Source organism: Myotis davidii, unplaced genomic scaffold (genome assembly GCF_000327345.1).
Source record: "Myotis davidii unplaced genomic scaffold, ASM32734v1 scaffold1208, whole genome shotgun sequence".
Taxonomy (NCBI): domain Eukaryota; kingdom Metazoa; phylum Chordata; class Mammalia; order Chiroptera; family Vespertilionidae; genus Myotis; species Myotis davidii.
The window spans coordinates 340818-365797 of NW_006299241.1; the positions used below are offsets into that span (position 1 = coordinate 340818).

Consider the following 24980-nt stretch of genomic DNA (forward strand, 5'->3'; position numbering starts at 1 on the left):
CTCAATTTTCATTGATCAACAGATTCCAAGTTCATTTAATAGCCAAGCTAAACATAATTTCACAAGATCATTTGGCCTGAGGAAATATTTATTTTTTCCTGTGTATTTCTTTCTGCTACAGGTTTTCCTCTCTGTAATTTCCTCCTATTGTCTGCCCTATTAAATTTCAATTTTGGAATGTTAAAAGTTGAAGGAACATCCAAAATTTGAGCAATATGGAAGCCAAACACTCCCTGGCCACTGTTAAGTATTGTAAGTCAGCTGGAGGTGAAGCTTAGAGAAGGCTGAGACTTGTATCAGAGGAATGTCTTCTGGTGATTTCTGGTATGTAGTCAATATGTCAGACCTAAGACTATAAAACTCTTATTTGGAAGGGGGTGAGGTTCCTGATCCATGTTCACATTGGTAGAGTCAGAGCATCAGGAACAAAACGGGTGGAAAGGAGGCTTAGAAATGTCATACTTAGTAAAAAGATACATTTGCATTATCCTATACCAGAGGCCCAGTGCACAAAATTTGTGTACTCAGAGGGGTCCCTTAGCCCGGCCTACACCCTAAGCTGGCAGTTGGACATCCTTAGCACCGCCACAGAGGTGGGAGAGGGTCCCGCCACCGCTGCTGCACTCGCCAGCCATGAGCCCGGCTTTTGGCTTAGCGGCCCTTCCCCTGTGGGAGCACACTGACCACCAGGGGGCAGCTCCTGTGTTGAGCGTCTGTCCCCTGGTGGTCAGTGTGCATCATAGCAACCTGCCAAGGCAGGTGCCAGTGGGGTACCCCAACAATCACCCCGCTGGTCATCCCGCAGAGGGAGGCAACCGGCAACGGTGGTGAGGGGGCAGGCAGGGCTAGTGAGCAGGCAGCGCCAGGCCCGCCAAGGCGGGTACCAGCAGGGGACCCCCAATCGCCACACCAGTCACCCCGCAGATTGGCCCTGATCACCAACCAGGCCTAGAGACTCTACCCATGCATGGATTTTGTGCACTGGCCTCTAGTACTTAATAAAGCAAAGATTTAAAAGATGGCTAGAGAGTTCTATCTTTGGATAAAGTCCCCACTGTACCCATTGACTGAAAGAGATAGACACCTGTACCCTTCTTTATCCTTTTCTGCCTTCAGAAAACTGGCCACCTTGGAGAACATTGTGCATGCATTCTACTAGTAATACAATGCACACATTGTGGAACATACCTGTGTACTAAATGGCAATAGGAGAAGTCAATGTTTCTGTAGATAGAAAGGAAGGTGTAGAGTCCAGCCTGGTTGTCTCAAGAGAGGAAGAAAGTAGTGAAAACACAGTTGCTGTAAGAAGGATATGTTACTCCAGTAGATGTGAGAGAAAATGAGGCTTCAGTAGTTGTGGATGTAGTAGTGCTTATATTTGGAAGGGAGTCCAGTGTGGGCTGCACCTCTACTGCAGAGGAAGTTATAACTGAGGAGTATTAGATATGGTTGCCAGAGGAGAACCTGAAGGGAGACTAGATAAGACCCATGTCAGCATGGGTGAAGTAGTATTTTTTGAAATTATAGATCCCGAAGTAGCACAAGAAGGATTTGATGGGAGTGTGGCCACAGGAGTCACAGATATGTTAGTCTTACCAAATGTCTGCTTAATGTCAACCAAAGTGGTAGGAATAGTTCTTGAAGATATTGATAATGAAGGGCTCTCAGACATCCCCAAGGTAGGAAGAATTCCTGATGTAGAAATTGATGATATTGCCATAACATTTCCAGATACAAGACCAGTCTTAGAGGCCGTGAATGTTGATAAAGACCCAGGAACAAGGTATGGAGTCTCTGTTTCCATCTTCTTGGGTGTAGGCACATGAGTAGTGGTAAAAATTGGAAATTGAGAATCTTTAGCTATGGGTATGTTCCAGGAAGTCATAAGCAGAGGCTGGGTGTTACTAGATGTGGTTCTTGTTACCAGAACTGGAAATTCAACCATGTGGGATGTAGGAGGAAGATAAGTCTTTGGAGTAGAGAATTCAGCTTTAGTACTATGAGGTGAAAAAAGAAATGTTTTAAAAGGGAGCAGAGTTGCACTGGATGGAGTCCATGGATGGTATGAAACAGGGGTATTTACAGATGTGGCACCTTTTGTTAGTTCAGTGCTTGAAGTATTTTCAGACAAGGAAGTCATTTTTTTTGTTTTTGAAGAAAAGAAAGTGGTGGCTTTTATACTTTGTGTGGGTCTAGGAGTGCTCTTAAAGGTAGTCAAATATTGGGAAACCTGAATATTCACGGGAGTAGGGAGACTATCTGAAGGAATAGATGAAATCACACTTTTAGGAGCAGCAGTTCTAGAATAAGTATTTGTGAAAATTGTTACTCTACCACTGCTTACAGTAGATAGGGAGGTGTTAGTAATTCCAGTTAATATGCCCAGAGTTGTAGCCTTGTCTCCTTGGAATGACTGTGGGGATGTTGATAAAAATGGTGAAAATGTGGTCTTTGGAATGGAAGACATAGCTTCAGTGTTCTCAGAACTGAGTAGAAAGGAGTCAGTGGTGCCTACAAATGGAGTCATCACCCCAGCCATAATAGTGGTTGGAATGGTTTTCACGGAGGGATAAGTTGTCTCTGTTGGAGAGGAAAAGGATGTAGGTGTGATCTGGGAGGACATCTCTGTCATTTCTGAAGTAGTAAAAGCAGAAGAAACCATTGTGATTTTTGAAGGAGAACCAGCATATGTCACAGGTGTGACATCTAATGTAGATGTTTGTATGGTTATAGTAGTCCTAGGGGTAATTGAAGACGATAAAGTAGAGAATGATCCAACTGTTGTGGAATTGTCAGGAGAAACAGTTGGAGGTGAAAAAGCAGAGTCATGAACTGACATTGAGGACATCTCAGACCCACGTCCAGAAGTAGCTATAGAGTGTCTTTTCAAACAATCTGCATGTGTTATTTTAGAATATTTGGTCATTAGCATTGTAGGAGTGTCAGAAACTCTTTTGGAGGTGAAGGCAGTAACTGGCAGTGAAGACATCTGGTAGATAGGAATGGACGTTGCCATAGATGTTTTCCCAAGAAGTGTGGTAGTTACACTTGGAGCAGAAAGGGCTGTAGTGACCCTGTCAGTAGAAATAATTGTAAAATTGGCACTAGACAGTCCAGTTATGGAAAAAGACAGGGACTCTGGGGAGGTCTGTGTGCTTTCAGAAATGGAAGAGGCAACTGATGTCCCCTTAGGTTGAGTCTGGGGTGAAAGCAAGTGTGAAAGAGTTGTGTTGATGTTTATAGGATTTGATATTCTGGTTGTCCTGGAAGATATGGCATCTACAAATGAAGTGTTCTGGTGATATGAGAAAGGTGGAGTCACAGAGGTGGTTCTTACTGTCATTTTCTCAGTCCTGCAAGTAGATATTGAGAGGGCACTTATGCTTTCTTTGTCAGGAGACAAAAATGTCATAATTGTCAGAGCTTTTGAAGGGAAAGCTGTTTTCCCAAGACTGGTAGACATTTCTGAAATGTGAACATCGGTGTTACTTGAGATCCAGGTGGTAGGTATAGTCTGTGTATGCCCAGATGTGGGAGATGAAGCTGAAATTCCATCAGGGGGAGTTACAAGTGGAATCTCTGAAGGTGAATGTGTTTGATGACTGGACACTTTTGTGGTCTCAGCAAATCCTGTATCTGTCATTTCCAAGGATGAAGAACTCTGAGACTCTGAAATAAAAGGATTATTTGATGGGGATATCTCTGTCACCTCCATAGTTCCAAGGGTTTTTCCTAGGGAGGTGATAATCTGCTCTTTGTCAGAAGTTAAGGTAGAAATATGAGTCACTGATAGAGTGGGAACAAGTATGTTTGCAAGACGTGTGGAAAATTGAGAAATCTGACCATCTGAGGTAGTAAGCTTGTTGGTAGAGGGCCTGGTCTCATCAATAACATAATTTTCTGTGGTGGCAGTAATGAAGCTAACAACATCTCCACTGCCATTGAAAGTATTCGGGAAGCTGAGAGCATGGGTGGAAGCATCCTCTACTCGAGACGTGGACTGGGTTGCTACTGGTATAGACATTGTTGAGATCATATGAGTGGAGGTCACAACAGAAATATTGTCAGGGAGATATTTAGAGCAGGTAAGAGTGGGTGTGGATGAAGTTACTCTGTCAGCTGAGGTGGACAGAACAGTGGTCTCAGCCTTAGTTGCCAAAGGACTTGTAGGTCTCAATGAGGAGACTGTAGTTTCTGTCAGAAAGGAAATTGTTATAGGTGTCACAATATCGCTGGTTGTGGAAGCAGTCTGATCCATTGGTGGCACTGATGCTGTAGTCATTATAGCTGATGACAGAGGTGAGACATCTGAGAATGCAGATGTGGAGGAAGCCCTGGGTTCAGGGAATGCCTTTGTGCTCCCAGAAGTGAGATATGGAGTTGGATTACCTTCAGGTGGAGTCTTTGAAGTCCATTCTGCTGTGTATGTGTGGGTGGAATAAAAGATTTCTGTAGATCCATTGTAGGAAGTCTCAGGTGTGGTTTTAACTGATTTTGGAGAAAACCATCTTCCTTTCAACTCAGTAGTTGCAGTTTTATTATCCAATGGGGAAGTCGACTTTTCTAAATCAGGAAAAGGGGAAACAATGACAGAAGCTGTCACCATTTGTATAGACTCATCTGTTGCTTCCTGCATTGTTGCAAATGAAGAAACCTCTGTTGTTGCTGCTATAGTTGATCTTCCCTTAAGATAATGGGAAGTTGTTTCTTTCCTTGTCACAGAAGCATTGAATCTTTGTGTTGTTGCAGACTCCGGTACAGGGATTGTTGTCTCTCCAAATGCAATTGTATTTTTTACCTCTGTTTCTGTAGTCTCAGAAGCACTCTCAGTAGAAAAATCTAGTTCAGTGTCAGCAAGGGTAGATATTATATCTACTGGTGGAAAAACTGTTTCCTTTGATGTTGAAATAAGTTCATTTCCAGCTACTGTGGATCTAGGGGTGGTTCTTAGTAATAAGGTGGTAAGTTTAAACTCAGGAAGTTTCTTTACAGATGTGGTTCTAGAAACTATGGAGAAATTAGCCAAACACAGAGATGTCAAGTTGGATGGAGCTGTTGTATATCTGTCTATTATGGTATCAGTATTAATAATAGCATCAGCTGTAGTGGTAGCCTCACTTTCTATGGATGCTTCTGGAGGTATATTAACATCAGCAGTTGTGGATGAATGTTCTGTATTAGAAGTATTCCCATGGAATATTGACGTCAACAGAGTTTGGTCTGGTCTGGAAGTCCAATTGATCTCACTGGTAAATAGATAGGCACCTTTATCACTTATTATTGTGGGACCAGACTCAGATGCCCTGGATGTGAAAGCTGATCTGGTGGAGAAAAAAGGAAACACATTTTCACCATCTGTGGATGTATTCTTGGCATATTCTGACCCAGTAACTGTGGGGGAAAGCATACTTTCATCAGCTGCAGGTGCAAGTGTGATTCCAGGAATCAAGGATGTATGTGTGGTCTCAGTATCAATATTTGTCTGTACACTCTGAGCTCTGGTTAATGAAGAGGATGTCCTGAAAGAAAGGGCCATAGAAGAGGCCTCTTTTGGCATGGAGATAGACATTGTATCCTCCATTCTGGGTGAAGAGACATCCTGGAAATTTGTAGATGTCAATTCTGTTTCAACTGTTCTTATCTCAGAAGTCGTCTCAATAGGCTTAGATGGAAGTGTCATTGAATGAACTGTAAATGATATATTTTTATCAGTCATTGACAATGTAGATGCTTTCTGATTTCTAGGAAATACAGTATCTACTGAAGCAGCTTTGGAGATGAGCACAGACATAGGTGGGAATGCTGATGCAGTCCCAAAGTGAGTAGAAGTCTGTTTCACGGTGGACCAAGGTACAGTTCCAGCAACTGTAGATGCAAGAAACTCCTGGCTATCTGTGGAGATAGGGAGTGCTCCAATACCTGTGGATATGTGTTTATGCCATGATGGTGTAGATTTGGATGTTGACTCAATAGATGAGCATAAAGATGCTGTCTTCCTAATGGCCAGTGGAGATCCAATCGCTGAAGTTTTGGGTACAATTGAATTCTTGGTAAATCCAGTTGTGTATAAGAAATTAGTAGCTGTAGTTGGATAAAAGGTCTCAAAAATGTATCCAGCCCTTTTTGTTGTCACTGTGTTCTCTGAAGATGGGCATTTAGTTATTTTCATGGAATTGGTAGTAGTGCCTGTGGAAGTATTCTTGGTGGGTAGAGCAACAGTTGCTGAAGTAGACAAAATGTCTGCTATGAATGTAGCTGTCTCAGAAATGGATGTCTTTAAAAAATTTGGTACAGTCATTGTTTCCAGAGGTGGAGATGTTGTATTGGAATATGATATGGTTTTATAATCAGTTTTAAATACAGGTATGCCTTTAGACATAATTGTAGAAGTATATACAGTATTTTGAGGGTTTAGTCCAGTAATTTGGGATGGGATTGTTAAATCTATTTGCTGTGAAAGAATTGTACTTGTTTCTTGAATTGTCATATTTTCAGAAACAACTGAAAAAGATAGAAAGCATGTGTTTACTTTGGGTTCAGCTTTCAAATTAAGAGATCATTCTTTAAGAAAGAGCTCTATATTTTTCTCATATTTTAAAAAGGAGTTAAGTATCAAATATAATAAAATCAATTACTTGGTTTTTCTTATGATGACTTTCTACTTTCTAAAATCTCTATATGGTTCTCATAATGCCCTGGTTAAGTAAGAAGTCTACTCCATAATGTCTCCATAAAAAAACATAGGCACTTCTGAAAGAGGTGTACATGCTATAGTAGTGTACTAATTGAGAGGATTAGCTTTGGAAAATGGACCATTTTTTTCAAAGACACAAGTTATCAAAACTTACTTATGAAGAAATAAATAACTTGAATAGTCTTGTATCTATTAAAGAAATTAATTGTGTAGTTAAAAATCTTCAAAAATATGACCAGCTTTGGATTAAAATAAAGGTAGTTTTAAATCCTGGCTCATCACTTTCTCATTATATAGCCTTGGACTAGTTACTTAACCCCTCTTTGCTTCAATTTCCTCCTATATAATGTGAGATAATAATATCTACCTTATGAAATTGTTTTGAGAAATTAATGCATGTAAGGCATTTAGCATAGCACCTGACAAAGAGTAAGTGACCAAAACATAATTAACTGTGGCAAATAAAGGTTTGCTATTTTATTTTTCTATTTATTTTTATTAAATTTATTAGGGTGACATGGGTTAATAAAATTATATAGGTTTCAAGTGTAGATTTCTGTAATACATGATCTGTATATTATATCGTGTGCCCACCATGGGCTTGCTAGTTTGGACTGGATCAAATTTCTATTATTAATTTTTTTTAAATATATTTTATTGATTTTTTACAGAGAGGAAGGGAGAGGGATAGAGAGTTAGAAACATCAGTGAGGGAGAAACATCGATCAGCTGCCTCCTGCACACTCCCTACTGGGGATGTGCCCGCAACCAAGGTACATGCCCTTGACCGGAATCGAACCTGGGACCCTTGAGTCCGCAGGCCAACGCTCTATCCACTGAGCCAAACCGGTTAGGGCTATTATTAATTTAAATACTATAGAAAAAATGTTTTGATCTGAACCCCAATATTAAAATTTCTTGAATATGCACCACTTATGTTTTTCAATCCTCTATATATGTATATATAATAAATTTGTATAATATACATTATAAACATACACAAAAACAGAACTGTCAAAGAATATAAGTATAAATAGATGTTTTACAATATTTTCTTCCTGTATTCTAATGTATTGTCTGTGTACTCTACTTTAGAGGTCACTGGGACCTGGCTTATGTCTCAATTCAAGTAAATTAAATTTAACAAGTACTGTGAATACTATTCTAGGTCCTGTAAGAAATGCATAGAGTTTATGGCATGATTCTTTGGCTCAAAGAGCTCACACTCTTATTGGAAAAGTCTTATATTACTAAAATATTTTAGACATTTTAGTAATATAAGGTGGGCAAAAGTAGATTTACAGTTATGAGTACACAAAACACTTTATTCTTGTATTATTTGTTTATTAATTATTGTTTATAACTGTAAATATACCTTTGCTCACCCTGGTATAATAATATTTTTCAACAAAACAATAAAAATATAATAAAGTAATAATATAATAAGCTTTTCACACTGTCCAGCCATCCTACTACTTTTCTCTGGTCAATTTATGCTTCCACTATCTACACTAGCTGTTTGTGACCTTCCCCATTCTCAAATTCTATACCATATATTTATCAAATAATCATGCCTCTTACTTCATAGGAAAAAATAAAGTCAACAGATAAAAATTTAGCTGCCCTAATGTCTCAGTAACCTTACACCAGCAGTAAATACAATAACTGCTTATAATAAAGTGAACAATGGAATTTAATCAGGTTCCAAAAGTGCAATGGGAGATCAGTGCAGTGAGAGAGCAACACTGTTTTCAAGCTAATGAGGAAGCTTTCATTTAGAAGATGCAGGCCTTTGAGAAGTTATGAGGTTTGGGTAGAGCAGGCAAGGCACATGACAATGAAAATGGAGGCAGTGAAAACATCAGTCTAACTGGGATAAAGTATGTTGGATAAGGGTGAGAGAGAATTTCAGACTAGGCTGAAACCTGAAGGGGAAGGTGGATAAACAGATAAGAGAATATAATATAGCAGCTTTCATGTACTTATTACAGGCCAAGCACTGTGCTACATGCTATCTAATCTAATGCTCCTAATAACCTTATAAGGTAGATATTACAATTAACCCCCATTTTGAATTGAAGAAATGGAGTGTCAGAAGTTTACATGAATTGCTGGAGTTCACAAGGAGTTCAAACCAAGGTCTATCAGCTGTGCTCTTACTCACTACATCTTGAGCAAGGCAAAGGAGTTGATAAAAAGTAGTCTTTAAGGAAAATAATTCTTGTGGCAGTATACAGGATAGGTAGGAATGTGAAAACACTGAAGGCAAAGAGACCCTTCAGGAGCCTGGCTGGTAGTGTTCTCTTCCTCACCTCACTTCCACCAAATCTGGGACAGCCTAATTATCCATTGCCTTAATATCTGCACTTGAGCAATTAAGCACTGCTGACACAGACACATAAAAGGATGAATAGTATTTCTATAAATTCATGGCCATCTCAAACTCAAATAAGCTTTTCACACTGCCCAGCCATCCTACTACTTTTCTCTGGTCAGTTTATGCTCCCACTATCTACACTAGCTGTTTATGACCTTCCCCATTCTCAAATTCTACACCCATATATTTATCAAATAATAATGCCTCTTACTTCATGGGAAAAAATAAAGTCAACAGATAAAAATTTAGCTGCACTAATGTCTCAGTAACCTTACACCAGCAGTTATCCCTCCTTCCCCTAAGGAGCCTTCCCCTCCTCATGTAAAACATATTGTAGTCTCCTAAAATAAAATATAAAAATCAGACATTCTTCTGCAGGTAGTGCCCTAGCTCTGTCTTCCCCATCACATTCAAATTTCTTTAAAGAAAATGTATCTATACTGTCTGACTCCAAGTTCTCCTGCCCTGTTCTTTTGTTTTAAATTGAATTTATTGTAGTTACATGGTCAATAAAGTTATATGTTTCAAGTGTAGAAGTCTACAATACATCATCTGCACTTTGCTTTGTGAGCTCACCATCCAAAGTCTAGTCTTCTTCCATCACCACTTATCCCCATTTACCCTCTTCCATCTGTTCCTACCCACCTTCCCTCTGGCAATCACTATACTATTGTCTATGTCAGTGATGGCGAACCTTTAGAGCTCGGCGTGTCAGCATTTGAAAAACCCTAACTTAACTCTGGTGGTGTGTCACATATAGAAATTTTTTGATATTTGCAACTATAGTAAAACAAAGACTTATGTTTTTGATATATTTATTTTATATATTTAAATGCCACTTAACAAAGAAAAATCAACCAATAAAATGAGTTCGCATGTCACCTCTGGCACGCTTGTCATAGGTTCGCCATCACTGGTCTATGTCCATGAGGGGTTTTTTGTTTGTTTGTTTGTTTTTCTTAATCTCTTTACCTATTTTACCCAGTCCCCCAGTCCTCCTCCCCTCTGACAGCTGTCAGTCTGTCCTCTGTATCTAGGAGTCTGTTTTTCTTGCTCCATTCTTTAGCCCACTAACCTGGCTTCAGTCATCATCATTCAACTGAACAGCATTCACTAAGGCCACCAATTGGCTCCAAGTAAATATATAAATACTTTTTCAGTCCTCATCTTACTTGACCTCTCAACAACTTTTGACAATGTTGGCCACTCCATCCTTCTTTAAATACTTTTTTTTTACTTCCATGACATAACATGCTGTTGGATTTTCTCCTACTTATCTGGCTATTCCTCTATCTCCTTTGCAGACTCATCCTATTTTACCTGGTTATTAATTATTAGAGTCCCTCAAGGCTTGGTCCCAGTACCTCTTCCCTTTTCCCTCTATAATTTCTCCACACACAGTATTCCAATTGACACCTATACACATATGAATCTCAAAATTCAATCTTTAGACCAGATCTCTATTCTGAACTCCACAGTTATATAACCAATTGCTTACTTGACATCATCTCTTGGATATATCATTAACATCTCAAACTCAATATGCCCCAACTAAACTCTATCTTCTCTCCAAACTGAATTATCTTTCAGCATTCCTTCAGTGAATGGCACCATCAAACTTCATTTATGCAATCCAAAACCCTCTCCCTCTGTCTCCTTCATTTTCTCTTTCACCTGCCATAGCCAACCCATAATCTTGTCCTGTGGATCTTACCTCCTAAATGTCTCTTGACTCCACCTGTTTCTCTCCATCTCTATCACTTACGGCCCTTAAGAAGAAACCATCAGCCGAAACCGGTTTGGCTCAGTGGATAGAGCGTCGGCTTGTGGACTGAAAGGTCCCAGGTTCGATTCTGGTCAAGGGCATGTACCTGGGTTGTGGGCACATTCCCAGTAGGAGATGTGCAGGAGGCAGTTGATCGATGTTTCTCTCTCATCGATGTTTCTCTCTCATCGATGTTTCTAACTCTCTACCTCTCTCTCTTCCTCTCTGTAAAAAATCAATAAAATATATTAAAAAAAAAAAGAAACCATCAATCACTCACCTACACTACTACAAATAGGACTCTGCCTCTCCTCTTGGGCCCCCTCCAATCTGTTCCACAATACAATCAGAATGATTTTTTGTAATGCAAATTACACACACACACACACACACACAGTGCTCCTTTTAGTAGCAGTCCATTATTCACAAAATTTTTTTAAAAAAACACAATTTTCTTAATAGAGTCTATAGAGCTATGCACAGTTTGGTCCCTAAATATCCCTCCAGGCTCAATTTGTGTGAGGTTTCTCCCGTGTTTTCTGGTCTTCAGCCCATCATCCTGGTTTCAGTTCTCCAACACTTTATTCTCTTTCCCATCATAAGGCCACTCACTGCATATACTGTTAGCTATAGTTAGAATGTTCTTCCCAACTTTCTTCATCTCATTAACTTCTATTCATCTTTAAGATCTCAACTCATACATCACTTCATCAAGGAAGCCTCCATAACTAGGTCAAACCAATCTTTTCTAGGCTCTTATGACACCTTATACCTTTTTTCCCCATAATACTTGTCACAGCTGCAGTTTTACATTTGTGTGTGCTCATTAATGTCTTCCTTCTACACTACAATGTATGGGCAGAGATCTCACCTCTGTTTGCTCACCATTGTATTTCCAATACCTAACTAACACAGTGCCTGGTACATGATAGATGCCTAATAAAAAATTGTAGGTTAACATAATAAGTGGAAATAATGAGGGATTAGAATGATATGAGTGGAATCTCATAACTGTTGGAAAGGAAGAATTGATAGATTATAGTAACAAGAAGTTTAAGAGATGAAGAAGACAGAGAAGTCCAAAGAGTTGCTTATTTTGAAAAGTCAAACTGGAAGATAGTGGTAATATTCATAGGCATAGTAAAATTGAGAAGACAGACTCACTAAGAAGAACACCCAGTTCAGACTTGGATAAGTGGAATATGGGGTGATGGTGGGACATCCAAGTGAAAATTGTACATTGTAAAATTCAAGATTGAGTCATAACTTTTCTCAATTTTCAATCACCTAAAGTGAAATCATGCATATTTACCATTGGGAAATCAGCACTTTAAATTTACCTACCTGGGATGTATATAATCTATGATGTAGGGATAATTATGGTGGTAGACAATCTATTGAGTTGTTTCGTTGTCTTGAGCATTAAAATTACCTTTAATTTTCATATATAGAAATACTAAAATATCTGTAGGATGTTCATTAGGATTCTGCAGTCAGTAGCAAATGTAATGAGTGATAATCGGAAGCCTGCAATTGACTGTATATATGAGTTGACAAAAGTACACACATTTATAAGGAGAAAAGTCAAAGCTGTATAGAAGTACTTTTTGGCATCAACAAAATGAAGAGAGATCCCACTGTTTGGGAGAAAATATTTGCCAATGATACATCTGATAAGGGGTTAATTTCCAAAATATATAAAGTACTCATAGAGTTTAACAAACGGAAGATAAACAATCCAATTAAAAAATGGGCAAAGGACCTAAATAGACATTTCTCCAAAGAGGACATACAGATGGCGAAGAGACACATGAAAAATGCTCAAAGTCTCTAATCATCAGAGAGTTGCAAATTAAAATGACAATGAGGTATCACCTCACACACTGACACAATAGCTTTCATCAACAAATCAACAAATGAAAAGTGCTGAGGAGGATGTGGAGAAAAGAGAACCTAGTACATTGCTGGTAGAATGCAGACTGGTGCAGCCATTATGAAAAACAGTATGGAGTCTCCTCAAAAAATTAAAAATGAAACTGCCTTTTGACCCAGCAATCCCACTTCTGGGAATATGTCCCAAGAAATCAGAAACACCAATCAGAAAGAATATATGCACACCTATGTTCATAGCAGCACTATTTACAATAGCTAATATTTGAAAACAGCCCAAGTGTCCTTCAGTAGATGAGAGGATAAAACAGCTGTGATACATTTATACAATGAAATACTATACAGCTGTAAAAACTGTTCTCTTAATCTTTGGGACAGCATGGTGGGACATGGAGAGTATTATGCAAAGAAATAAGCCAGTCAGAGAAAGATAAGTATTACATGATATCACTTATATGTAGAATTTAATGAACAAAATAAACTGATGAACAAAATAGATCCAGAGATGTGGAAGCATGAACAGACTGATGAATCTCAGAGGGAAGGAAGGAGGAAAGAGATTAACCAAATAATTTATATGCATATATGTATAACCCATGGACACAGACAACAATGCAGTAGGCCTGGGTGGGCAGGGGTGGGGTGGTGGAGGTCAATTGGTGGGAAAAGGGGGACATATGCAATACTTTCAACAATAAAGATAAATTTTACAAAAGAAGTACTTTTTGACTTAATATTACAACACTGTTCAAATTATCAGTGATTCACATTCTGTTAAGTCTTATTAAGAAATGTGTATTTCAGCAACACACTATATATCTCAAGCTTTTTGCCCTCAGATTTTTCCATGGCTACAAGTAAAGGAATTGTCAGGATCTTGGTTTCCATCTGGCTTTACCACAGGCAATTGGCTTAGCAAACCTGTTGAAATATCACTTATATGACATTTGAGGAGTGTGCCATCCCAGAGTCTGAAAGTCTATGAATGCACTAATTCATGACAGAAGAGTTCACAATTTTCACTTCTTTATAAATGATTAATGGAGCTGCATTCACTTTTTAGAAAAACAATGAAACTAAATACCATAAATATCTAAGTTATCTTCTTTGATGCAGTTTTCAAGAAACACTATTAGAGGAATCCTAACTTGCAATTGGAAACTCTTTGAGAACACAGAGGATGGGAGTTAGGCATGATATTTTTATCTAGAGAGGTCTGAGCTATAGATGTTAATTGTTATGAACACTTTCAGTAAGCATCTCAAAAGGAAGCATAACATTTTTAGAAGCAAATTAATTGAACAAAATTGCAAGCAGGTGGCATTAGGAAATAATGCAGCTTACAGTGCTTCATTTTAACCTGAAGCCTGGATTTACATATTTCAGCAAATCTCCAATTGAATCTTTCAGAGGAAAGACTTTTCCCCCCCAGAGGGATTATTTGTACCAAGTTTTTCTTCTAAAGTCTTTATTAATAAGAAGTCTTCCTTAATTAAAATCACAGAATTTTACAACTAAGTCTTGGAGATTGTATTTAATCCTTTCATTTAGAGTTGAGGCCCAGAAAAGCACAGTATTGAGATGATGAGATTTCTGCAAGTGAAATAGGTAGAGAAGAAATATGACAATATGTGCCAGTGCTTCAATTGTCTAGTACCCATACATTCATGCACTCAATTTACACAAAGCATCCGAAACCCAGGAGAATGAAGAGATTAACTAAAAGAACCATGGAGAGAGAAACTTAGATAATAAAAACCCACGTTCTGCAAGTGCTGAACAGCTCAAGAAAAAGCAGTAACCCAAAAACAGTAAGACATAAACCTGAGAGGAGAGCTCTAAACCAAAACATGAAGGTGTCCTTTCCAGCCTAGGGATGGAAACCCAATGGGAACCCCAAATTATGACTATGCCCTGAAACATTATTTGCCTTGAAGAGTCCTTCATATCCCAAATAAAGGCAATCCAATTAAATGTCAGTATGTTTTTAACCAGGATCCATAGGAATTAACGATTCTTTCAAATTCTAAGCCTAACAATTCATTAGAATGATTTGGCAAACGAGTTCATCTGATATAGAAGAGGCATCTAACAATGTCTCAGATTCATTCATGATAAAATATCTTGGCAAGTTAGGAATAGATGGTATTTATATCAACTTGAGAAAGAACACCACCAAAAAGCATACAGTTACTATCAACCATAATGGCGAGAGACTGTCTTCCCACTAAGTTGGGAACTAAGCAAGGATGTTTACTTTCACCACTCTTACTCAACATAGTACTGGAAGTTAGAGGCACTCCTGTGAAGAAAGAAAAATAAAAGGCATTGTAAATGATACAGCTATTCAGTAGAAAATCCCAAGGAATCTAAAAACACACACAAAAAACAAACAAACAAACAACAACAAAACTTCTGGAACTTAAAAGTAAGTTAAAGTTGGAGGATACAAAATTAACACTAAGCAAAGAGTTCTTACACTTGACACTAAAAAACATGCTACACAAAAAGAAAAACTGGTAAGTTGGACTTCATCAAAACTAAAAGATTTTTCTCCACAAAAGTACAAATGAAAGGGATAAAAAAAAATAAGCAACCTACAGACTAGGAGGAAATGTTTGCAAAATACATATCCAACAAAGGACTAGAATATATAAAGAACTACGAAGACACAACAGTAAAAACAACCCCAAGTTTAAAAAAAAATGGGTAAATGATATGAATAGACAGTTCACTGAAGAGGATATACAGATGGGGCAAATAATCACAGCAAAGATGTTCAACACCATTAGGCATCAGGGAAATGCAGATTAAACCCACAATGAAACATCACTATACATTCACCAGAATGTCTAAAATAAAAACTAATGACAACACAACATGCTGGCAAGGATGAAGAGAAACTGGATCACTCATGCATTGCTGGTGGGAATATAAAATCATACAGCCACTTTGGACAACAGTCTGACAATTTTATGTAAAATTAAATGTGTAACTACCACACGGCCTAGCAATCATTCTCCTGTTCATTTACCCCAGAGAAATAAAAACTCATGTCCACATAAAAGCCTGTACACAAATAATTATAATTGTTTATTTTTAATAGAAAAAAATTGGAATCAGTCTATATGTCTTTTAATAGGTGAATGGCTAAGCAAACTCTAGTATATCTATTCCATGGAATACTACTTAGCAGTAGAAAGGAATGAACTGTTGATACAAGCAACAACTTGAATGGATCTCCAGAGAATTATGCTGAGTAATGGGGGGGGGGATCCAATCCAAAAAGGTTATATACTGTATAATTCATTTTTGAAATGACAAAACTTTTGAAAGAAGGGCATATTAGTGGTTCTCAAGAGTTAGGGAGGCAGAGAGCAGAGTGGAGTAGCAGGAAAGGGTAGAAGGGAGATGGGAGTGTTTATAACGGGGTAACATTAGGAGTCTGTGTGGAATTGAAACTGTTCAGTATCTTGACTGTGGTGGTAGAGAGAAACTGTCACAGATGAAAAAAAAACACTGTATAGAACTTGATACACACAAATAAGTATAAGTAAATGAATAAAATCTGAGTAAGATTAGTGAATGTTATCAATGCCAATATTCTCGTTGATATACTATAGCTTTACAAAATAGTATTATTAGGGGAAATGGGGCAAAGTGTACAAGGGATTTCCAGCTCAATAAAAAATCAGTTTACAAAAAACAAATTCAAAGGTCACACTGTGCAGGTAGTTGAGCAACAACTGAATGTCCATTTGGACTAGAGGAATCACAGAAGCCGTGGAATCTGGACTCCATTTTTAAAGGGCTCAAAAACATGTCTTGCGTAAGAGATCAACCAAAGGACTTGTGTGCATGCATATAAGCATAACCAATGGACACAAGACACTGGGGGGTAGGGGAGGCCAGGAGAAGGTCAAGGGGAGAAAAAAAAGGAGACATATGTAATACTCTTTGTAATACTTTAAGAAATAAAAATAAATAAAAAATAAAATGAATATCATTAAGTGCAAAAAAAAACATGTCTTGCCACATTCATTCTGTTCCCATTTGTGAATAAGTGATCATTTGCACAAATGATTTGCATGAGCTGGCTCCATATTTTAAAGTGGGGATAATCCATGCTAATTCACAGGAGCCTGTGGGCTTAATTGCCATTTGCTCCTTCACTCTAGACACAATTGTATCATTGCAATCATTGGGAGCAGGAGAACAGAGGTATAGAGTAGCTGAATATTTATGAGTCATTTTGTTGCAGATGTACCTACCAACAGAATATTAAGTGAACATTTGCTAAGGTACCAAATTCTCTTTGTGATTTGAGTATATCACCTCATATTAAGTCTTTGTCTTTTTCTAGCTTGCGTATTGCACCTGGTTTTTCTTTCAATCAACTCTGTAAATATAATTCAGAGTGTGTTTATTAGATTTGTGATAGCTAGTGGTAACCAGAAACTGCCACAGACAGATCTGCCTGTGGGGTAAACAAACAAACAAACAAAAAAAACAAAATGAACATCTTTAAAATGATGAGAAAACAATTCTCAAAGTGATGTCTGCATTCAATTTCCAGACAAGGGAATGAAAAATGAATTCTGTGATAGAGAGAGGGAATGGCTAGAGCTTCCATCTCTGAATCTATAGGATAATGTCACCCTGTGCAAGTGAATACAAATAAGGTTTAAACAAACTACAAACAGATCCTGCTTATCTTTGTGATGAAAAATAGGATAGCACAGAGAATTGATGTACAAGAGCAAAACAAAATTGCCTTTTAGCTAGAGGAGCCCATCAGCATGGAATCTTTCCTATCAGAGCTGATAAATGGATAGAAGGCTTAATAGTGGGCCAAAGGCCTTAGAAAGTACATAAACTATGTAATAAATCTGCACATTTTTAAGAATGGCGAGTTCATAAAGTAATTCAAAGCATCTGGATCATTAGATCAATCAATAAATTTTAACAAATTGATAGCTCCACACATACAGGGACCCTACGTTTTGATACAGTGTAGATTTCTCAGGATGGGCTCAATTCATGTTATTGCATTCTTTTCAAAGAGTGGACTTCTCAAACGGATAACTAAGAGTAATTTAATCTGCATATCTTTAGGAAAACGTTTCATCTTCATACATTCACAAGTCAGAACAAATCCTTTGTTGGTTCATGTATCTGAGTGAGATTCAGAAATTATGTTCAACATACCTAGAGAGGTATTTTAGTTTATGATCAGTCCCTAATGGTCACTTTAAGAAATTCCTGTCACTATCCATTCCTTTTAATAATATTGTAGACTACTGTCACAGCTAAAAACTGGAAGCAATTTAAAAGTTCTCCAAAGGGAGTTTGTTGGATAGATTATAGCATGTCCTTATTTTATCTTGCTAATCAGCATCACCCCCCAATAAACAGATAGCTCTATATTTTTAATATGAAATATAACCAACATGTATTAAATGTAAACCCAAGATACAGAACACTATGCATATAATGATAATCTAACTTTGAAAAAGAAAAACAAAGAACATTTACATGTAAACCCAAGTTTTAAATTGTTTCTACAAGGATACATAATAAATTGTTAACAATTATTAATTTTAGGGAGAGGCACTTGGGGTAAATGTACTGATGTGTCAATGATAATATAGTTAAAATAAATCAAATTGTAGAAAAATATGTATTTATGAATATATTACTTTTAAACTATATACATCTATACACACCCATACATAATACACACACACTTACTTAATCCATAGGGGTAAAACTAAATAAAATAGACACCTATGTAGAGAGGATTCTCAGTAGGTTTTATTTTCTACTTCATGTACTTTTATATGGTTTGAGTTTATTTTATTCAAAATCATAATGTATTACATGTGAAATTTTTTAAAATAAAGAAAAGATGCTTAAAAACTACTCCAAAACTAATTTACTTATGAGTAGTAACTTTTCTGTTATTATTATTTATCATTGTGCTGTTTAAATATTCCTGAGACATCTCTAACTATAGTGAATACTTTTTTATTAAACCCAGGTAGTGTTCACAGCTTTTAGCAAATGTTCCCAAAAGCCTTGTTCTCATGAATATATAAATACACACATATATAATTTATGTGTAAGTAGATTTATTGAGATTTGTAACCTAGCAATGTGTTCATCAAAATTTATTTTTTAAAGGTCATAATCTTTCTATGGACCATAAATAACAATTTATTAGGCAAAAGCTGAAGCTGGACATGCAATCACTCCTATTGATTCATATAATTGCCCCATTTTCTCAGATGTCATATGGCCAAGACGGAGGTAGAAGAAATTCTATGGTGTTACAGTTTCCTTAGTGATGAGCAGGCAGTGATTGTGGCTGGCAGTCTAATTTCCCCAGGTGGGTTATCAGTACCAGCAATTCCTTTCAAAGTAAGCTTTTAAGACAGTGGTTCATAACCTTTTTTTGGGGGGGGAGGGGGCACGGATTCCTTGGAGTTAGTACTGATGGTGAGGGGGTGAAAAGAGCATGGGCTTTGCAACCTGACAAAACCCTGTTTAAGTCCCAGCTACATTGCTTATTTGATGAGTGACCTTAAGCAATTTACTTAACTTCTCTGAGCCTCTTCTCATCTATAAAATGTCTGGCACATGGTAAGAACTTAGTAAAAGTCAGAAATTATCTTAATATTTTAGAATATGATGAAAACTATAGACTCTGTCCTCAGCAGAAAAATCCATCCTGCATATTTAGGATGTTGTATACCATTTCAAGGGCTTTGTCCACCTATCAAGGCCATTTTGGACCTCAGGTCAGGAATCCCTGATCTTAGGTTTGGAAAGAACATTTGAAGAAACCTGAATAGTAAAAGCAACATTTTCTACTCCTTTTGCTTATTGTCATTTTAGGCTCTATTTTCTTTTGCCTATTTGTTGTGTTAGATTATTTGGGTATTTGCCTATTTGTTGTGTTAGAATATTTGTGTATTATGGCCACCAAGACTTAATCAGACCAAGAGAATAGATTTTACATTAAGTATACAAATGAGCAAAATAAATAAGGGCTGTCTAGTACTTTATTTTTTTTATTGCTTAAAGTATTACAAAAGGTATTACATATGTGTCCATTTTTTTCCCCCGCCCTAGACAGTCCCCTAGCCTCCCCTATCCCCCAGTGTCTTATGTCCATTGGTTATGCTTATATGCATGCATACAAGTCCTTTGGTTGATCTCTTAAAATGTGGTATTTTTCCTTCATTGACTGGCTTATTTCACTTAGCATAATGCTCTCCAGTTCCATCCATGCCGTTGCAAATGGTAAGAGTTCCTTCCTTTTTAGAGCAGCATAGTATTCCATCGTGTAGATGTACCACAGTTTTCTAATCCATTCATCTACTGATGGGCACTTAGGCTGTTTCCTGTCTAGTACTTTAACATATCAGTTAGATTTAGCAATTTACCAGCAAAGTGGTAGGAAAGGTCATAGCAATTCACTGGCCAGAGTAGGTTTTCAAAGATTGCTGCTAATCATATGGATTTAATGGAGCCATGCTTCTAGTTTCTTAGATCAAAGATAAAGTCACTTTAAACTGATTTGGGTGAGCTGTTCAGGCTTAAGTTTACTAGTCCCCAGCTCAGTTTTATAATCAGAGCCAGCTAGGACTATTCTTTTTTATTTTCAAGGCTTCAGAGAAGAAAAAAAACACACAAATGTGTTTAGGTGGTAGCTCAAAAGAACACAGAAACTGTTCCTTTGCATTAGTCTGATCTCAAAGAAACACAGAAACCTCCTGGAATATGCCTCTGCCATTAATTCAAACAGCATGCAGGTGGTTGTTAAAAACATATTTCCATAGTCTGTGAGAGTTCTATTAGACATGGATCTAGCCCCCCATTCCCTCACTGACCCCCTACCCAAAATCCATAAGAGCCGTAAATATTGCTTCTCTAAGACTAAGTGAACATTTGAAAAAAATGAGATAAAATCCAATCTTGATGTTATTATCACTGACTTTACCCACACTTCAGGACCGCTGTGCTGATGGTGGAGAAGATTGGACTTAAGAGGAAAGTGGAGTTGCACAGAGAAAAACAATCTTTTATTTCCTCATCAAAACTGGAAAGAAGGGGGAAATAGGTGTGTAATTCTAAAAAGCCAGTTTTCTTACAAGAACTCCATTCTAAGATCATCATTTCTCCCCCCAAAAAATAAATTGGTTTTAAATACCATTGCTCATTAAAAGGAACCAGGGTTCTTTGGTAAAATGACTGATTCTTGGATTGAAAAGAGAAAGTGCAAGATGAGCCTGTAATATCGTGTTGTGCCAAAAGTAAGGAAGTGCTCAAAAATGATGGGAACATGTCAGAACACAAGAGCCAGAATGAAGGATTCCCACTGGCCAAATCTGGGCCAATTTGAACATCAAAATAAATGATAGCAACAGATTGCAACCCAAAGTAAGAATCTATGAGTTTATGCTGATATAAACACATAAACAACTGGAAAAAATAAGTAAATGTGAAGAAGAGAACACTCTTCCTTACAATAGAAGACTAATAAATGTAGAAAAATGAAGTTTTAAAAATCATCAATTTGCAAACTTTATAATAATAATAAGTGATTGGGGCAAGAATCATCAATAGATGTAAAACTACTGGGTGAAAGTTTGATAAGAACAAGATATCTACATACCTTCCAAATATCTCCCCAGAAATTACTTATTAATTGCAACGGGAAAAGTAGTAACTACAATGGAGAAATCTAGCAATCACCATCAGAATCAAATGATCAAAGTTACCAATACCAGTAATGGGACAAATAAGCATCATGAAAGACAAGGAAAGAATGTTTTGTTCCAGATTAGAATCTAATGAGACATGATAACTAAATTTAATGTGTGATCCTGAACTGGATCTTGGATCAGGCAAAAATAGCTATAGAGGAAATTATTAGGATGATTGGCTAAATTTGAATATGGACTATGAGTTAGTTATTAGTATTATATCAATGTTAAATTTCCTGATGTTGATCATTGTACCATGGTTATGTAAGAGAATGTCCTCATTCTTAGGAAATACACACTGAGATACTTAAGGGTATTATTTAGGGATAATGAGGCATTATGTCTGCAACTTTTAAATCATTAAGAAACAAATAAATTGTGTGTGTGTGTGTGTGTGTGGAGGAGGAAAGAAAAAGAGAGAGGGAGAATAATAAAACATGAGGAAAATTTAACAAATGGTGAATCTGGGTAAGGAATATACAGAAGTTCTTTGTCCTGTTGCAATATTTCTATTAAGTTTGAAATTATATCAAAATAAAAGACAAAGAAAAGTAGATGACAAAACTGGAGTACCTCCTGAGGAAGACAGAGCTGTGACCTAGGAGTGAGTCATTTGGAGTAGCAAGCAGAAGAGTACTGCATCACTGCTACCCTTACTAAGGAGGACAATTCATAAGTTGCTCACAGCAGCACAGTCTTGTGTCAACAGTTGGATGATCTTGTTGACAAGCCAAACATATTCCCAACTAACTATGTTTCCACTCAAGCACTTCATAAATTCCTCATTTTCCAAGATGTAGTCCCAGAGTTGTAAGTAGTACAAGCTGCCAGTGAAGCAAGGCACCATACTTTTAACCTGTTTCTGTTCTTAAGAAAATGTCCTAGAAACAGAGTCCATTAGGTGTGGTTTTGTGGTTGACCCATCATTACCAGTATTCTTTCTTTATTCAGGAAGAGCTCTAATTCGCCTTTCATGCCATCCCATATCAAGCATACTGTATGCCATTGAAATGGAATCAAGTGATAATGGATATAAAAGGTTTTGTACAAGTTGTATAGTGTTAACTGCTGGTGATCTCCTGCAAGCCCAAGGTTTATGTCTTCTCCTATATTACTGATAATAATATATTACTAATAATATAGGAGATGGCCAAACAATCACTTGATTTGTCATCCACAAATACCAGGTCAATGCATTCTGTGAATCAAATGAGTCCAGGAATGGTGTTGGTCAGGCTTACATATGTGTGAGCTCTTCCATAAAAATCCAGCCTTTTTCCTTTTAGTGAAAGTGCATCTGTCCAAATTTTGGGAAGGAGAAGGGAAAACAATTGAAATTTCAGTAACAAGAAATTGTATTTTGTCATCTTTTTTAGCTATATAGTCAAATCTATATTATGCAATAGTACTATTGTAAATCAATACTGGTACAAATAAGCCAAATAGTAGATATAAAAAAAATCATATCTATTTGACATCAGCATGTGACTTTTTTGGCAGAAAAGTTTCTTCCTAATTATATTTTGCCTGGGCTAAAGTGAACAGTTATATTAGTGTTCCCAGAGCACACATAAACTGGATAATTTAGGGAGGCAGTTAGAAGTGTATGGCTAGTGGAATGGGGGGAGGCCAAGGAAAAGGCAGTTTGGACTTAAAATTTGCTGCACATAATTCCACTCACACAATCAAAAGGTAACTATTTCTATCTACCTAACTGTCTTATTATATTCATGGTGCAGCAGCAATTTATTTATCCAATGCCTTTTCCTAAACCAAATTATCTGATTATTCTGCCTCTGAAGACTGCTTCTCACTGAAGGCACTGACAGGGGCCTGACGGATGGCCAGCTCGACAATACTGAAGTGCCAGGGCTTCTGTTTGCACCCAGGAATGGTAGAAATGACACCACCCTGAGTGTATCTTGATTCCCTCCTTCCATCTCCTCAAAGGAGACTGCAGAAGCTTTAAGAGGCTCTAGATGTCCATGAAGTCAGTTTTCACTGGTGCTGGAGTCACACAGCCTAGGATGGAATCCAAGCTCTGACATTCATCAGCTGTGTAACTTTGAACAAGTAACAACATTTCTATGCCTTAATGTTTACTTCAGTAAAATGGGAATTCAGAGCCACAGTGTTGTATTTATGCACAACTCTAGGGGTCACCATTCACATTATAGTCTATGCCAGTTAATACCTCTAACCCACTGGCTTTACTAGATTGTTTGAAGGTTAAGTGAGATGATGATGTATGCAAAGTCCTCTCAAACATTGCTGAAGAGTATGTACATTGGTACAGTATTTTGATGGGCAATTTGGCAATATGTATGAAAATTTAAATGGAGTATGCCTTTTATTTTATGGAAAGCTATTGATGAGTCATTATACTATTACCGTTATAAACTTTACACCCCAGGCCACTAAGCAAATATATGATTGCTGAGCACCAACCTAATTCCAGTTCCAGCACAGCCTAAGACAAATCCAAAAAAGCTTTATGGCAGGACAGAATTCCAACTTGTCTCTGAATTAGGGGTGTAACGTTGAGACCACCAATCTAAAACTGGTATCGATAACAGGGCACTAAAGAAACTGGCAGGAAGTGACCACTTCTGTGCTTCTGGGAGATGTCCCCAAATGAAAGCTTCTAGACATTCTGTAGCCTTATGGTATTTTCTCCCTCCATTCCTCCACTGAACATCATCCAAAAGCAAACAAGTACATGCTGGCCCCACACATTCACACACATGCACATATATCACACACCCATGTGCCAGAACTTAAACCATTCACCTGCCAGGGAGCTATTTCTGGACTGTCCATGGCAGATGAGCAAATGCTTATTTCTGTATCTGGCTTATGTGATTATATTATCATCTTTCATGTGGCTAATAAATCAAGAGTTAATCCCCACAAAGTGATAATCATGAAACCCAAGGCTTGATTATGGTTCGTTAACATTGCTTTTCTGTTCAGCCCTTCAAAATGACATCATGTACAACATTTAAGAACGAGTTTTATGGTGAAAATAAATTTCCAGGGCTTATTTGTCCCTTAAAAGAGAATCTTTATTGTTCAGATTATTACAGTTGTTCCTCTCCCCACTCCCATAGCTCCCCTCCACCCAGTTCCCAACCCACCCTCTGCCCTTACGCCCGCACTGTCCTAATCCATAGGTGTATGATTTTTGTCCAGTCTTCCCACACCACCCACACCCCTTCCCCCCGCCCTGAGAATTGTCATTCCACTCTCTTTCTATGCCCCTGATTCTATTATATTCACCAGTTTACTCTGTTCATCAGATTTTATATTCACTTGATTTTTAGATTCACTTGTTGATAGATATGTAATTGTTGTTCATAATTTTTATCTTTACTTTTTCTCCTTCCTATTCTTAAAAAATACCTTTCAGCATTTCATACAATACTGGTTTGGTGGTGGTGAACTCCTTTAGGTTTTTCTTATCAGTGAAGCTTTTTATCTGAC

At 37.5% G+C, this 24980-nt stretch overlaps 1 protein-coding gene across 1 annotated transcript in view; it reads right to left on the reverse strand.

The window, feature by feature from the left end:
- Positions 1-24980, reverse strand: part of ADGRG4 (adhesion G protein-coupled receptor G4) — a 106836-nt gene that overhangs the window by 76017 nt on the left and 5839 nt on the right. Inside the window, 7 exon segments of the mRNA XM_006774702.1 lie at positions 1189-1306; positions 1308-1432; positions 1435-6501; positions 22183-22212; positions 22215-22361; positions 22364-22604; positions 22607-22794. Coding sequence (XP_006774765.1) covers positions 1189-1306; positions 1308-1432; positions 1435-6501; positions 22183-22212; positions 22215-22361; positions 22364-22604; positions 22607-22794 — 5916 coding nt within the window.